Raw genomic sequence first — 17,858 nt, forward strand, 5'->3', positions numbered from 1 at the left:
ATTTCACATACAGTTTACATGAAAGAAAACACTTATGCTTAATATAAGTTTCTTTTCAGATTTGGCAAACCTTCTGCAGTACCAGCTGCAGGAGTCCACTCTGATTAAAAGTTGATGTGTGGTCGTGTGTGCATGCAAATGATTTCACAGGCTTACTTTATTTCTGAAAATAAGTAGTGCAAGAGCAAAGAAAAAAGAAAAGCCTCAGGGACCAGGTCAGCACGTCTAAGTGTTGCGTGAGTATGTGTGTGTGTATCATGGCCTATTATGATAAACAAGCACACTAATGTAGGGCTGAGCTCATAGTTGACTGAAAAAGATATGAATGAAGGAATGGATGCTGAAGGCCAAAATGGTGCAAAAGGCATGTGGAGACTGAAGACTAGATAAGCCGAGATGAGAGGAGTGATGGACTGTGGCACAAGCAAGTGCAGCATTTATCCTTGATTCTGTATATCATTTATCCAACATACTCCTTTTTTTGTTGCATACAAACAAAGAAATAAAGCAAAGAATCAATAAACTTAAAAGTCCTAAGCAGTGCTGCAACTGGTGAGATATGGCTGATGTCCCGGAGGACTTTGATTCCCAGGTGTTTTGCAGTCCAGCTGATCCTAGATCAGTAGTCATCTATGGGTGCAAGCTTTCTGCTCAAGCTGACCGTGATGTTGGTGAAGAGAGGCCTCCTGGACACTATGGGGGAGTAGTTTAAGTTGTTAAGACCATCCACTTTCTGTCTCTCCCTTGAGTGGCGAAGTAAACTATATCTGCAAGAACAAACAATCAAAATGTCAACAAGGTGTAGAGAGGAGAGATAAAAAAAACACTATGCAACCCACTGCAATACAAAGAAGTTCAAGGTTCTGGTTAGAAAAGTTACATTGAGTGTTAGACAAGACTTCATTCCACAAAGGTGTTATCATCCTACACACTGTTAGTAGGTACATTGAAATAAAAGCCTCATTGTCTGTGGATTAGTCAGGAAAGTGACAGTTTGCTTTTTATTCTCATGCGATGATCAAGTTGTGAACATAAATAGAATCCATTAGTCGTATAAGATTAACAAAGGCACATTTATTTTGCAGAAAATATTTGGAGTATCTACTAAGTATCTCATTAACAAATGAAAGAAACATTTATTCTTCGGAATATTTGAAGTTACTCAGGATGTGAATAGAAAGAGCCTGATTGGAATTCCAGCCCCTGAAGCATACAAGCAAATCACATGCAAAGTCTTTAAAAGAGTTAGAATTATCTTAAAGTCAGCGCTCTGGACTTTCACGTGACTGGCTTACACCACATGAGCCTAAGCCTTATTGAAATGATCACTTTTTACCAAAGTGTGTGTGTGTGTGTGTGTGTGTGTGTGTGTGTGTGTGTGTGTGTGTGTGTGTGTGTGTGTGTGTGTGTGTGTGTGTGTGTGTGTGTGTGTGTGTGTGTGCGCGTGTGCGTGTAAACACTCACCTTCCTAGAAACTGGACTTCCCCACGATGGTGATGTGGAATTGACTTATAGCGTCCCTGGTCTCCATGCGGTCTACTTACCGAGTAGTTGGCAAACCGCACCCTAAACAAACATATTTAAGGATCATTTATCCAAAGTGTACACAGCCGGGCAGAACAAGCGATGCAGTTATGGCTTTTATTGTCATATTACCACAGAAAGAATGGTCATACTATACGTAAGAGTAACATGATATAGGTATGTAAACAATACAAGAGGAAAAGGTTCTACAACATTCTCACAAAAGGGATCATTAAATACTGAAACAATGAGAATTGGTGGTGTATACAGAGAGGCTTAAGTGTGTACAGCTGCCAGTGAGCTGTGTGGGTGGGGCGGAGGATCAACAATGTCGAATTGCAAAGGCAAATGAAAGGAAAAAATACAAAAACGATTACAAAAACCTGTTGTATGCAAACTGACCATCCCATAGCTTGATCAAACCTAAAGTCAATGATAGTGAAAGCCCTAGCTGCAGCTGTGTGTGTGTACTGAAAAGCTCATGCTGCAGCTGTTTGTGCATGTGCATGTGTGTGTGTGTTCCCCTTACCTGTTCCAGAGGTCATCGTCCTCTCCTCCCCAGCCCCAGAATGCATTAGGAAATCCATTAATCTTTTTGAACTGCTCCACCGTCAGGCCACTGACACCACCATAGAATTCATTATACGGAAGCCTAAGAGGGAAATTACTCTCAATTAACTCAGAATAAGGAAGGAAGACATTTACTGTATATGCCCATGGAGACTGATTCAGGACTCACATGTAGGAGTACTTGTCAAGTTTGACAGCAAAGTGTCGGGGCATGTCTGTGCACCCGTAGTAGTTTCTGTCATTCTCCATGAGGTGGTCCACATCGTGGAAGACAAGACAGTCCCAGTCCAGGTCCTTCATGGCTTCTGTGTAGCCCACGTTGAACAACATGGCTCGGTTAAATGGCTCTGTGCCCTCCTAAAGAAAAAAAAGAGAGTACTTTTGTAGGCTGGTGTGCAAAATATTGTTACATGTAACCATTTCAACCCTCTATCTAGTGTAAATCACAAACATTTCACCACCTAAGTAGAATCACTTAATGCAGTTGTTTGGACTCAACACAGGAGAATCTGTCAATCCCTGCCAATGACTGTGAATGGGTGTGTGCATACCTGTTCTATGAAATAAAAGGCAAACTGGAGTCTTTGTTTTTTCAGCACTGGCACCAGGTGTCTTAGCAGAATGGGTAAGTGTTCATGTCGGTTCCTGAATGGGACTAGGATGGCCACCTAAGGGACAGAAAAATGGATTATAATACAATTTATACAGGATGAAATGTAATTTTTTAAGACATGTTAAAAAAACACAAAGATGTTTATAAATGTATTGGGACACAGAGATACTACGCTGCCTGGTCTGCTCAACATAGTTAACTATGGCACAACATGTTTTTGAGAGCTATAATTGCTAAGGGCAAAGACAGCACCAAAAACCACCATTTTCCATAAATACTCTCATTTCCACAGTGAGAGCTGGCATGCATCAAGCAGAGAAGCACTAAGGAGCTGTGTGACCAGAAACAAAAGTGTTTACTTCCTAGCTGTGACAGTTCCTGCATTTAAGTTTCTTTTGAAGTTCACTAAAAATCAAACTGTCACAGGAAGCAACACAATGCAAGGGAAATGGAAAACAATGAGTGGCTAAGAGAGGAACTAAGGAGATGATAGAGATATTGCTGGCTAATAAAAGAGAGGGACGGAGAGAGAGAGCGATAGAGAGAGAAAGAGGGTCAGTCACAGCCCCTCAGGGCAAGTGAATGTGAGACAGACACACAGATGGCAGGAAAGCTTGCTCTGTTGGGCAGAGAAAGAGCACACACTGTAGTAGGGTGCAAGAATGAAACAGTACTGCAAAGCACATAGAAATGGTTGGATTCATTTTTGCCTGCTTCTTGTTCTTACTTCGTGGGTATTTCACTCAATATGTGCATTATTGTATGTAAAGGTCCCCTATTATACTGATTTCCATCAATATATTATAGTTCTCAGATATATACTAAACATGTCTCTGAAGTGGCTGAAACACCAAACAGATCACTCATTGGAGCATCCCATAATCCCCTCTGTTTCAGCCCTGTTTCTAAAGTGCTGATTCTCTGTCTGTTACTTTAGATGAAAATAAGGAGCCCCTCCCCACGCCCCTCTGAGAGATATTTGCTTAAAAAGAACACAATGGTGCTCTAGGAGGAGATTCAGGTGATAAGGTGGGCGAGTGTTACCTTGGTTGGTGATTGGCTAATGGTTACACAAGCCAGAAAATCGTTATGACATCATAAAGTGGCCAAAATCTGATCAGCTCATTTTCAGAGAGGTTTTTATATAAATGGATCAGGAAAAAAAGTGAGCGAATCTTTTTTCCTGAAACCTTCAGAATCCCTTTCGACAGAGGGGACACATGTTTATGCATAAGAGACATGAAAAAGTGGATTTTGCATAATAGGTGACCTTTAAGTATCAGATAGATAAACCCTTTATCCTGACAGATGTTGGATTGGTTTGAGATTTAGATCCTTGTCATACTAAATCAAGTCATGACCCATCATGCCCTGTATGAGGGCATCTGCAGTGTGCTCCACTCTCCCCCCGTGTGTGTATACAACAGTGCTTTTCTGTTATCAGATCCTGTATCACATCCACACTTACCTTCCAGCGAGGTACACAGTCTTTGGGCTTCCAGTAGCCTCCTGGGGCCATCTGAGGCTCTCCCTGCAGCAAGAGCCTCTCCACATCCTCCAAAGACACTTCACTCATATTCACCTCTAGCCTGCCCTCTGTGGGGGGGGGGGGGGGGGGGGAAGAGAGGCACATTGTATGAGTCAGAGAAAATAATATATGGTGAGGAATAGACTAAGTGAAATCCATGGTGTGAATGTGAACAGGATGAAATAGTACAGATGGAATGAGGAAGAGGATAAGATAAGGGAAATGTTAAAGACAATGGAAAGAAGTTAAAAGATGGAGAGTGAAAGGAACAAGACTAGAGGGAATGGGACAAGACTTGTCAAAGGCATTCACAGTTCAGCAATCGGGCAGATTGAATTATCGAGTGAAGCAATTCTGTGCCATTACAAGATATTTGCACGCATCGACTCTCAAAGCTGAAAAGAAATGCGAGGTCTCTCAACCAATTCACTACTTATTTTTAGAACACATATTCATGGCAGCACAGTAAAGTTCACTTAAAGGAATCTTTTGTAAAGGCCAAGAACACAGCTTTTTTACGAAAAGGTCAACCTACGATAATGACTGACATTTTTTCCTATTTGGTACCATACATGATCAGCGAAATTAAAAACATTCCATCATATCATTTTACAGTGTACTTACTCATGGAGGACAGCCTCTGAGGGCAAACCTGAGAAGGGAGGTAGGTGAAGCCCTCTGGGAGGTATGTGGGGGGAGGACCGTCACTCTCACTCATGTTGAAGTCATAGACATAATCTGGAGTCACACACATACAATAGACACAATCACAAATCACAATCAGAAGCGTATAAATCAAGTCTTTATCCGCAGTTGTCTAACTGGGTGGTCTATCCTTTTTGTTTGAATGCTTTCTTACATTGTTTTGCTCCTTTCACTGCTGCATAAGCTATATACATGATTAAAAGTAAGGCTAGAACAGCTAATTTTCTTTCCCCTCTTTATTTAAGCACACATATCATAAATAAATAGCTAGCATATTAATTACCAGTGAATGAATTTGTGTATATTTGTACCTGTGCCATTGTTGCTGTAAGCCCCTCTCACCACCTGCTCTAGAACCTGAGCCCCGATGTTCTTCACGTTCTCTCTGATCTGGATCCCTCTGGCTTGGACCATGAACACATACTCATTCACTGCGGAAACACAGGAAAAAGGACAGAAAGTTAAGTTAATTTATTCTTTGACACACTGTTATGGTCCCAATATTGTTTTTAAACAACACAGTTGGGAAGATTTTAGAAATACAAATGAAAGCATGGAGGGAACACAACTCCGAAATACATCATCAGTTATAATAACCAAGATAATTCAGCAGAGATTCTGACAAATCGTTGAACTCATGACCAACAACTTCCTAATTTCATTCCAGCTCTTTTTTAGGAAACAAAATAGAGCATGTTAGAGGAAGATAAATATGTAACACATGAAAGTTAAGTGTTAGCATACTCTTCCACCTGATCTGGCCCAAAGTGATTACGTGCCATGGTGATTTAATGAAGGGGGTTTCCCTGCCACACATCAAAGGGCTTTCATTCCAAAGGAGCCATTTATTAGAGAGTTAATCTGTGCTGAAGGGGGAGGACAAGGGAGGAAGACACAACTTATATAGAAAGGAGGCAACTGAGATAATGAATTTGAAATGGTTGGTTGCTTTCTGCCATTCTTTCTAATAATTGCAATGTCGTTATAATGCCGTATTATGCTGCACTCATTATCTATTGCACTGTTAGTCATGCAATGTCATTTTTTATGCATTTCTTAGTCTAACAAGAGGGCACACAAAGAGTGGGAGTGCAACAGACAGCAGATAATTCATCTAAAGAGGAAGCCCCAAGCCACAATGACTAATTGTCCTAAGAGGATGCTGTGGTGTACATTTCAAGGAAGAATAGGGATGCTCAATTAAATCATATTTTAAATTACAATTTTAGCTTGCAACGATTATGAAAACAACATAATCTAAATAAAACGATTATTTATTTAATTTGTTTTGGTTTTTCAGTGTAATTATACTTAAAGTTCAGGGTAATCAACTGTTCAAAACATACTGTTCAAACATTTTTTTTCAATAAATGGATGTTTTCAAAGTAAATGGATAATCGTTTTTAATAATCGTGATATCAATTATTGACCCAAATAATCGAGATTATGATTTTTGCCATAATCAAGAAGCCCTACTTGCAACATCAACATTCAATCAAGCAAGAGACCTCACGCCATCATTGCTGCATATCATGTGGGAAATCTCTCTTTTTTTTTAAAAAACTGTTGAGTAGATTTGTATGATACAGTAGATGCTGTTGTGAACTTTACCAGAGAAGCTTAGTGCCACTCTGTGAAGGTTGACCTAAATTAAACCAAACAGGAGCAATAGACTGGAACAAATAGAGGGGATGTGGTCTAACTGTTACCTGAGCCCACAAGCTCACTTCCTACACATTCAAGTCACGGATGTGCACTCGCATTAGGGCATGTAGTAAATGGTTGTGTTCCTGATCTGCTACAAGAGGAACAGATTATTTGTCCAAAACTCAGGAAGTAACATGCGGAATAGTGGTTTGCATGCAAGCACAATGCTGCAAAATGGATGGACGCCTTCCTCAGTGAATCTTTATTCAACTGCATCATTTCTTCCCATCAATCCAATCAGCATTTATCTTAAAGTAATCCTAATATGATCCACATCCTCCTGTGGATGTGCGTGCGTAATATTGCTGAGCTAGAAGTCAAGGGAATGTGATTTGTCATTGGTAATTGTATTACAGTTTCCATCACATTCATCTTGTTTTATACAAACTGCCCGGCTTGCAGGACTAGAGACTAGCGGCTAAGCGGTAACTGAAATCAATGTTCTCGTTTTACTTCTGCAACACGCAAATATTACCGTGTGGCTGGAGCAAATCAGCAAAGGATAACCTTAATAAAAAGGAAAATATGAAACTGACTTGATCCTGTTCACTCTCACTATAATACATGCACACACGCATACACACTTACTGATGCCCCTCTGAGGCACCATATGATGGAAAAAAGCTAAGAGGCTTCTGGAGTGTGATGCAGTCCTGCAGGCACCAACATATTTTGACACGTTGGCATCTCCTCCTCATTTCTGCCAGACATATGGAGATATATTATCTATGCATATATTTACAAGGACACATCTGAACACATGCACTGTACATATAAATGTACACACTGAACTGCTTCATATCAACCGTGAACATTTGTGGCTTTAAAAACAAGAGTTGTTTGGTTCTTCCATAGGTTAGCAAAAGTCTAACTATGAAACAAGGCCATTAGCGCTTGATATGTAAGCAAGGGAATGCATGTGAACACACACAGCCTTCTGATGTGTCACTGGCAAGGGGCATTGCATGCACATATACACCACTATATGATATGCAGAGCAGAAGGACCCCATAAACCCACCCCCACCGTAACCCATGGAGCAGAACAGGAGACCTTGAAAGACCTTGTCCTCTGTAGCTCTCACAGAGCACGCTGTCCACATGCCAAGCCCAGCCCACCTCTCTCTTTCCGCTCCTCTTTCCACTTATCTGTCCTTCCCTCTATCTCCCCTCTCCATCTCTCTGTGATGCTGTCTCTGTGTAATGTGGTTTGTGTCAGATGTTGTCAAGTTCGTTTGTTCCTATCGTTTAAGTAAATAATCTGAATGATGGATTGCAGTCTGGCGGGGAAAATTCCAGTCACTGCACCATAATGTATTGTAACTTGGGTTTATGGAAAAAGAAAAGCCAACAAACAAGCACGGGAGGGAATGCGCACACAATCCCCCACAACCCATCCAGCTTTGCCTCTTAAAGGCAATTAACTCCACATTGATAGCTCAGCAGTGGGAGGTGATCGGCCCTGTTGTGGTTGCTCCCTGATAGGAGCTGAAAGGACGTTTTTTTCCCCTCCTCGCAGCAGAAATGGTTTCTGCATGCTCAAACACAGTGACACACCCATACACTCGTAGCTTACAGGCTTTAAAGCTGTCACTCTCAGAAAGGGTCATTTTCACTGCCACTGCGTATCATTGACACCCACAATCCCTCACATGCATAACTATACCCAGGAAGTAGGGCACTATAGGCACAGATATCTCAGTGAATGCTGAATGTGTCTTATGCCTGTGTGAAAGCTGGATTAATGACACTATTGGGAATGTAACAGTCTTAATTAACCAAAAATGATTTGCTCGCACAATCCAATATCTAATTGTTAAGTAAACATTCCATTACTCATTGCATTAGTTCTAAATCCTTCACATTTAACGAGAACAACCACCGCAGTTTGTGTAGATTGACCTATTGTGGATGTATAGGATTGGAATGATGCTAAGAAAATAGATTTCTGATTCAGTAAACACACACAGCCTTTCAGTCAATACACACGCACAAACACACTTAGTGGGCAAAGCCGTGTGTTACCATATGGGGAAATTATATTTATATTTTTTTCATCCTCAACAACCACTAAACTACAAGTTTAAAAACTATGCAATCTGGGTTTTTCCATTCTTCCTTTGATTTCACATTCTGCTTATAAAACAACCAGTGTTGCAATACAGAGATGACTCACAATGCGTTTCCTTCTTGTCAATCAGACCACGCCCACCCACAAAAAGTTCAAAACCTCTGTCTAACACACATGCAAATACACACACCCACAACCGCTTCCCTTCAAAATCAACTGATACTTCCTGTTACTCTTTGTGTTACTCATTTTATGCTATTTAAATCTACTAACACACATGTTGAGAATTACGAGAAGAGTCAGTCCCTTGGAATTGTTGAACAAACACAATGAGAAGGCAACTTCTTGAGCAACTGAGCAAAAACCTCAGTGAATACTATCCTGCTTTGCAGAGAGTTTTACTACATGAGTATATTGACTAAAGTACAGCTGGTGTTGTGTGCATGAATCCAATTATTGTTAGTAGATTCTTCTGATGTTGTGCCATGGCAAACACAATGAGACTGAGGCTGTTACACATCTGTAAACTTCAATGCTTTGTTTTTTTATACATTTCTGAGTTTCTATTTGGATGGCATTTTTGAAGCAACTTATGTGCTGCCGACATTGGCAACACTTAGTTGTGTAATTTGTGTTAACATGCAGGAAGAGAATGAACAACCTCAAACAAACTTAATTAATCTTATCTTGCACTTTCTAATCGAAGAAACACTGGTCTCTAAACTGTTTCACATCCTTTTTCATTTATCTGTGGTCGGTTTCACTCACTGTCTTGTGTCTTTCTCCCCAGTAGTTATTTATCTTTCCTATATATCTGGCTATGTCCTACCCAGACCCCTCCCCCAGCATCCATTCCCGTCACGGGTAACCTAAGGTTATGTAAGCAGTCATGTGCAATGTTTTCCTCAGTGGCCATTCCGTCCACATCTCAAGCGACATATAAAAGGAGGGGTAAAGTTGCTGCAACCTCTTGGTAAAAAGTACAAACCAGTTTGAGGTAAAGGTGCTGCAACATGCCACTAAGGTCATATACCGTCACACAGAGCTCGCTTTTGTTTTCTTACAATTGAAATGCATGTTAATAAAACAATTGGATTAATTTAATCTTGCTTCGGACCCACAGTTCTGAGAAGAGAAGGATCAAAATTGACAGTTGTCGCACTCCTCTATGTTACTGAATAGGACGACAACAACCCACTTATTGAGGATTATTGCATAAATGTTCTTGTCATTGAATATTTTTTGTACATGTTTGTTATTTATGGGGAGAAAAACCAAGTGGTATTTTATATATAAAGATATGCAGAAGAGAATAAGAACCCTTATGCTAAAAGATTGCAACCTAACAGTTAGCAAATGTTTTTCTTTACGTTTCTTAATAAAATTGCGATTAATTCTTTTCTTCAGTTTGCAATCATTTCAACCTTTGTTACTCAGCTCACTACAGGGAGAAAGAAGAGGAGGTCAAAGTCCAACATAAGCCAGAGGATGGATGTATTGGTGCTGACATTCTGTCTAAAGGCAGAGGGAGGTTTGGGGTAAGTATATAGCAAATAAAAATGTAATTTTGCTCTGTTAATTGGTATATTCAATCATGGAAGCAACCTCACATGAGCACACAGCTGCGGCTGATAATAAGGACAATATTAGTTCAGTGCTAGTTATGGTCACATGGCACTCAGTCATAAGTGGATCATGAGGCTTCCTACAAACCTACAGCTGCCCAGAAGACACACATGCACACCCACCCACACACACACACCCGAAGCTACTGAAAATAACTGTGTGTACAACTATGACACGAAAACACTTTTTTTTACAAAAACTGAATTTCCCCGTCAGACTAAAGGACATGAACAGATTGGCAGACATGTAACAGGAGATAGAGAAACCAAGAGTCCATGACAGCAAAAAGGGGAGACGAGACTCTCAGAGCAGATGTCTCTTTGACGGGATGAGTACTCTTCATTTCCCGCAGTAAAAATGACGTGAGCACTTATTAGTCTCTGGCACCCAGAGTCTGCGTCCTGAGAGCATACTTGCATTGCCCTTTCCTACGCTTCCTACTTCCTCCCGGCCAGTCAATTCCTTTTATTCATTCACTTGTCAGCGTTTTTTTCTTAAATCTATGGTTAAACATCTGCCTGTAAAGAACATTCTTTAAATATCCTCATCAAGACATTAATATATGGAAGTCATTTTAAAAAAATATTATATCAGAAAGCCTTTATTCCACATTTTATTATTGGGAAAACAAAGTATTATGTCAAAGCTGCCATTCAGATAGTCAGACAAATTAATGCTGGTCATTCTGAGGATTAAAATGTGGCAAAAGACATGAGGGCGCACTTTTTCTGAGTTGGAGGCTTGTCTGTTAGCTAGTAGATCGTTGTAGATCGTGGTAAAATATTCACTCACTTTAAATATTAACCACAACATACATTTTAAAGAAGGAAATGATCAATGTACCTAGGTCGTTATATTGGTTCCGCTATTCAAAACTGCACATTCATAAAGTTAAAAGTCAGATTTCCCCATCAACTTTGAGCACAGTAAGGCGTGTGAACATGCATTATGCTAAACTGTACTTCACCTATTTATTCTGAACTATGGTTACAGCAGCTTTTGTGTTTAAAAAAAGGAAGAGGGCCTAAACACTCATAATTTCAAGCACTGTTTTGTAAGTGTCAAACTTTTACAGAGATTTTTTTTTTTTTATTCTCTCAGCTTTAGGGCTGTTGTGAACTCCCCCGGTTAATCAATGACACTAATCGATTGATTAACCTCCAGATAGAGAGGAACCAGCACTGCTGTCAGAGCTGATAAATGCAGCAGGGCATGTCACAGTAAGAAATGTTGAACTGTTTCCACTGATACACCTAAATATCTAGATAAAGAAGGAGTGGCACTGATAACATAGAAGATATGTTGTAATGTATCATGATTTGAGGTGCAATAAGAAACTATGTGTAATGGAAAAGGTGTGGTCGAAGATAACCTCTTTAGAAACACATATCACATACCATGCCAGCTGGGACAGCATGGGGTCTAGTTTGAGTTCAGGTTTTGTCTTGCACTAGCCACTCTGCCCATCCATCTGCTTTGGTGTGTATGTTTTCTATCTCTCTCTCTGTGTGTGTGTGTGTATGTTTTCTATCTCTCTGTGTGTGTGTGTGTGTGTGTGTGTGTGTGTGTGTGTGTGTGTGTGTGTGTGTGTGTGTGTGTGTGTGTGTGTGTGTGTGTGTGTGTGTGTGTGTGTGTGTGTGTGTGTGTGTGTGTGTGTGTGTGTGTGTGTGTGTGTGTGTGTGTGTGTGTGTGTGTGTGTGTGTGTGTGTGTGTGTGTGTGTGTGTGTTACCCTCCCCTGAGTCCCTGTGTCTTCCGAGCCACTACATGGCAGAGAAGCACAAGGACCAGACGCGGCGAGGAGAATTACATAAACGACACAATGGTGCCAGGACCCCTTGTTTTCAGTCTGCTGCAAGCACATACTGGGAAACAGATCTGAAGAAGGGAAAGTGAGAGATGGATAGTGGGACACAGACAGATTGTGTATATGTATGCGTTAGTTTGAGAAGGAAACTCTTTTCCTGGCACACTCATCTTCTTCTCTCTCTACTCTTTCATTGGTGGCTAACAGAATATGCAGCTAAGCTTTGAAATGTTCACGACAGTTGGAAATCGCAGTATATTGTAGGTCCTATAGCTTTGGTCCGGTCAGTGAATAGATGGGAATATAGATCAAGGAGGAAAGAATGCTTTGACAGTTGGATTCTGAATTTGAGAGAGGCAATGCCAGTGAGTAAAAAAAAAGAAGATATTAACAAGAGTGTGAAGTTATGGGTATGAAAAGTGCCTTTATCTTGCACCAACAGTGGTTGAAAAAAACCAAACGGAACATCTTATTGGCTGAGGTGTTATCTGGTTGTTATCGGGGTGTCCTCTCCAGCAGTACACCATCATCCTGTGAACTGCCAACATTTATAAATGTGAACTGTTGCAGTTACAGATTTAGCACATGTACAATCAATATTTGTAACACCTACAGCAGTTCAGCAGGACTATGTATCATTCGCTTCCTGTTTCTTATTGTAGGAAGTTGTCAGTTCTCTCTGGATCTAACAACTGGGCTACGTTGAAAGCAAATCTTGAGTTAAAAAATTAAAATGACTGGGAGTCATAGAGTTTCTCTTTCAAAAAACCCCTGGAATTGGAGTAAGATATTATAAAAAAAAGAATCTAATGTTAAGTATTAAAACTGTATCTGCAGGACTTTTAAACAAGATTAGGTGATTGTCTGACCTATTTTGTTTTCCAGTTTCTATAAGTGGCTGTGGCAAGTGTGCCTCCATGTGGTGATAACCCTTCCCAACCTCTCCGCGCTACTGTCCCCTGTCCACTGCTGCTCTCCATGCCCCTTTAACTATTTTTTCTTGTCTAGGGAGAAGTATTTAAAACTGCAGGATTCATCACCTTTAAACTCCTGCCTCTTGCCAAATGCAACTACACTGCAGGTCATTAAATCAACTCAAGATGCATTTCAGCGTCTTCCCCTCATGAGCCCTCTGTGCTTCCTATCTCGACATAGAGTTTCAGTGTTTCTCTTGCCAAAAAACTCATACAATTACACAGACTAGTTGCATCTGTTTATTGCTTAATTAATGTTGACTTGTGCTTGTTTGATCTTGAAACAGGTTATCCCCTAACACTATGTAGGAAGCACACACTAATGCACACCACTTCTTGTAAGTAACACCCCGACACCCCTCTGCTCCTTTCTGCCAGCCCATTTCTGTCTACTTTTACATTTGGCAACTTACCAGAACATTCTTGTGTTATTGCAGTGGCTCAGTGTGCAGCGTCTGCTGAGGAAATGCACAGACAGACAGGTACACACATAGGCACCTAATAACATACACACACACCCAAAAAACTCACAAAACTGCCTCTGCCTATTTTTCTCCTGCTTACTTATTTTTCAACCCCCACCCCCCTCCCCCTCCCCCAGGCAGAAAGATGAGGTCTCCTCACAGCTGGAGGTTACTCCTGTTGACTGAACAAATGGGCCAGAGCAGGCAGCTAGCGCACCACGCTGTCACAGTAGCTACATACAGTTGAGCCAGATGCAGGAAAACCCCACATGCTCTTCCCCATGTATTTCTTCATCTTAATATCTGAAGGGCCTATATGGCTGCCTGTATGCGTATTTCAATGTGGTCTGATAGACAACTAATGGCGCATTCCACTACAGCGCGGAGCGCGGTTTAAACTTGCCGTGCCCGGCCCGTTTTTGGTTGCGTTTCCACTAGGCGTAGTTCCGGGTAGCGGGTAACTTTTCACCGTTTTTCTGGCTCTCCAAAATCGAGATTCTTTCCGGGCCAACAACCGGGCTGAGTATGCTAAACTAGTGAGAGAATTGCTGGCAACTACAACAAGATGAACATATTTGACCGTGATTTAATTGTAATACACGTTTCGAAATGATGCCGAAGTAACAACATACTGATACCGATTAGTAAAAACCAGGAATTAATGCTTTGACAAGTCTGCAGACAGACGGCAGGCGAAAAACCTTTTAAAATGCGTGTTTTCTGAATGGAGATTGGCTGAGCTAACGTTGTATATGCTCCGACCGTCCACACTCACAACAACGGCCTATACAGACATAAATAAACCAGCGACTGTATTCGCCATTACACAGACAGTCTGTGGTTTGTACTTGTTTAACTTTTATCTAGTTTCTGAACAGACATGAGGAGCTGTGAGCTCTGAGGGCTAACAGCTAACGGCTGATGTTGGTTTTGTGTTTCGCATTGATGGTGACGTCACAGCCTAAACTGCGTTACTAGATACTACCCCAGTTCCTAAACTGTAAAGGCCCAGATACACCGGCCCGAAATCGACAGTAAATGGGAGTCAGGCCGAACATGAGCGTGGGCAAGCCCTATTCGGAGTGGTGTGCGCCGCACCGTCGGGCCTTTTTCTGCCGACCTGACGCCTTTTCGACGAGAACACCACCGGAAGTCGGACAAAGGGATAACACTGATTGGCTGTTCAGCTAGCGAATCAGTGCATGAGAAGCGTTAACGGAAGTGAGGGAGGTAAACAAATGATTTAATGCAAGCGTGAGTCCAACAGCTGCTAGCTCCAGTACCTCCCGTTCGTCCTGCTCCTGTTCGTTCATGTTTTCAATGGACGAGAGTGAAAATGGAAAGAAAAACACTATTTGTTGTTTTGTTTATATCACGGAGTCTGTTCTTCTTCTCTGTCTTCCGGTTGTTCCGATTGTTGCCTCTTTTGAATGAGGAATACACACTACCGCCGCCTGCTGGTAAGGAGAGTTATTGCCACTCAGCAAATACGCAGGAGAGTCCGGAGACGCAACAGTCGGTGTCGTTGTCGGCGTCGGCGACTTCTCAGGTGACTGGCCGGTGTATCTGAGCCTTAATGGAAACGCAGCATAAAGTGAGCCTGGCCTAACAAGGCCTAATGAGGCCTAGCCATACCGTACTAAGCCGAGCGAGGCCCTGCAGTGGAAAAGCGCCATAAAATCCCAAAGACACAAAGCAAACTGGCTAATCTAATTTAACACCAATGCTAAATTAAAATCTGTCAAAAAAAAGCTATCAAGTGACTGTCCTTGAGAAAAGATTAGTTCAGTGTTTCCCCTACCATTGTGCGCCAACGGAGCCCCGCGCCCCCCCTGAAATTCAAGGTTTAAAAAAAAAAAACACTTTCATTTTAAGTTGGGAGTCTAGGGTTTTTGACCCTAAGAAACACAGATGCATTAATCAATAACAATAATCCACAGCTCCTCTCTCTGCTCCAGAGGATTTAAAAAATATATATACCACCCCCCGCTCAGGCAGCACCCCCCCAAACCAGTAAACCTAGGGGAAACACTGTAGTTTATAGTATCGGCTAAATAGTATAAGTCACAATACTGCATTTTAACTGCATGTGTTGAATATTTATTCACTGGGAACATTAGGGAATTGCCCAGGCTTGGTAGCTGCTGTTGGCAGTTAATATTTCATCACGAGAAAGATCAAATGTATCGCTTGAATGCACTAAGTGTCGGGTAAACAACTCAATTGGTAGTAAATTGATGAATTATTTTCAGATTTAAGCTATAAAACCAATTATTTTCCGACAACATTAATACAGGTCATAGTACGGACTCAGTTGATACTCTGTAGAAAAACGTGTTTTACAAGACTAGCTTGTAGCTGATGGTGGTAGATATGCTGTGCGTTCAGGAAAAAACGTGAAGCAGGTTTTGACGAACAGATTCAAATATAGATGCCGGCGTCTAGATTAATTGATAAAAGCTAGTCTAAAGAGGAAGTTCTGTTTCAGTGAAAAATAATAATGAGAACAACTTATTATCTTGTCTAATTACTCCCCGCTCTGAACTATTATTAAGTTAAAAACTACATTTTGTGCAGAGGTAACTTAACTTGAGAATCAATTAAACGTTGTCTCTTCTGGCCACTTTACCAACTAGGACCTATTCTCACAAAAGTAGAATATAAAAGCAGCTGGTAATTTGGACTATTATCACAGAGTGGACATAAATCCGCTATGCCCGCAGCTATGGTTTGTTAATCAACTAAGTTGCCCTCCTGAGGTTTTATTAGAGGAGCCTTATAATGAAGCTCCTACGTAGTTTCTTTGCTAACTGTTTGCTGCCATGGCCAACCTAAGATGTTGATCTGGATACCCAAGAAAACAGAAGACAGGTGCATGTTAGAAGGCAGCATCATGATATCTACATTGACAGCTTTGTGTTTAGAAACTGACAATAGCTGTGCATCAAATTACCTTGCCTCCTTGTTGTTTTAACGGGACTAATTTATGGTACAGTGGGGATGCGTCACAGAGGGGTTAGCTCAAAGACACAGTGTAAAGTACATAAGCGCAGTGCAATGTCATTCTCCAACATGTTAAAGTACATTGGCCAAACAAATATGTGCAAGCCCAAATACAGCTTGTACTGAGTAGCATTGTGCTAGAGAAGCCACTTTGATAACTTTACAGAGATGAGAAATCCTGTCTCAAAGGATTAATGGATGTCTTGTCATTGTCAAGGCGACATCTATAGCAATACACCAAACACCAGTGAAGCCACACATATTTTTAAGCAAATGTTAGTGTCACCTCTTGATTTGGCTAAAGCAGACTCCTGACCCAAATATCAGCTTTGACAACATTTTAAAATGTGTGTGTTCAACTTCCACAACAACTGCAGATTTTCTAATCCTTCACTTTCATTAAAATCACATATTGAAGGGATCTCTTCACAGTCAGTATGGCCAGGAAAATACTTTTTTAAATTTGTAACCCAATATCACAAAATATATATTTTCCTCAAGGGGCTTTACAATCTGTACCCCCTATGTCCCTTTAACCTCAATTGGAGGAGGGATTTCTTTCCCCCCTGACTGATAAACTTCTTTAAGATTCCGTAAGATAGCGATAGGCTTACTTTTTTTGCACTTGACACCATTGATTTGGTGTTCATCCCAAGAATCCAGATGAGTCCAACGAGATCTATTGCAGATGTGTTTCAATCTATTCGAGCATCATTAGGGCATTTTAAACCTTCACATGTACATTACTTAAAGGAGACCTATCATGCTATATTTAAATGATATAGTGTATGACCATACCTATATAAGGTATATTTATACATTTTATTTTTCAAAATACCAAACAGATCATTTTTTTAGCCATGCCTCGTTTCGCTCATTTTCGCTCTATTCCAAACCTGTCTTTGAAAATTCTGAGCAGCAGCTGACCACGCCCCCCTGCAGAAGAGGGGGGCATGAGCCGGCGAGAGTCACGTTACCATGTTTGCCGTGATTACGAGTGTGGAATAAACATGTCATTTCAGAGCAATGCATGTGTTCAAGCATTTTATCAATTTGATCCAGAAACTGACCCTGAAGCAGCGGAGGTTTTGGTAGAGGTGCAAACATCTCGGTTGCAGCAGGACGTTTCTGAATGGTTAGTTGACAAGCTGTTGTCCCTATTTATTTTACTCTGTTACAATGCTTGCTACTTATTCCGTTCATATTTTGGCTAATTAGCAAGAATGCTATGTGTACAGTTTGACCCAGCAATAAGTCTCTGAAAGGCGG

General features: G+C 41.0%; 1 protein-coding gene across 2 annotated transcripts in view; it reads right to left on the bottom strand.

Moving 5' to 3' along the window:
• Positions 1-17,858, bottom strand: part of b4galt5 (UDP-Gal:betaGlcNAc beta 1,4- galactosyltransferase, polypeptide 5) — a 31,220-nt gene that overhangs the window by 1,137 nt on the left and 12,225 nt on the right. For both annotated transcript variants that reach the window (XM_079676708.1, XM_079676707.1), the window contains exons 2-9: positions 5,252-5,371; positions 4,860-4,973; positions 4,176-4,303; positions 2,646-2,762; positions 2,264-2,451; positions 2,054-2,176; positions 1,465-1,566; positions 1-767 (exon numbers count right to left, since the gene is read on the bottom strand). The exon at positions 1-767 is cut by the window's left edge and continues 1,137 nt beyond it. In XM_079676708.1, coding sequence (XP_079532834.1) covers positions 620-767; positions 1,465-1,566; positions 2,054-2,176; positions 2,264-2,451; positions 2,646-2,762; positions 4,176-4,303; positions 4,860-4,973; positions 5,252-5,354 — 1,023 coding nt within the window. In that variant the 5' untranslated portion in view covers positions 5,355-5,371 and the 3' untranslated portion in view covers positions 1-619. The remainder of the gene's footprint in view (positions 768-1,464; positions 1,567-2,053; positions 2,177-2,263; positions 2,452-2,645; positions 2,763-4,175; positions 4,304-4,859; positions 4,974-5,251; positions 5,372-17,858) is intronic.

Source organism: Notothenia rossii, assembly GCF_949606895.1.
Source record: "Notothenia rossii genome assembly, chromosome: 4".
Classification (NCBI taxonomy): Eukaryota; Metazoa; Chordata; class Actinopteri; order Perciformes; family Nototheniidae; genus Notothenia; species Notothenia rossii.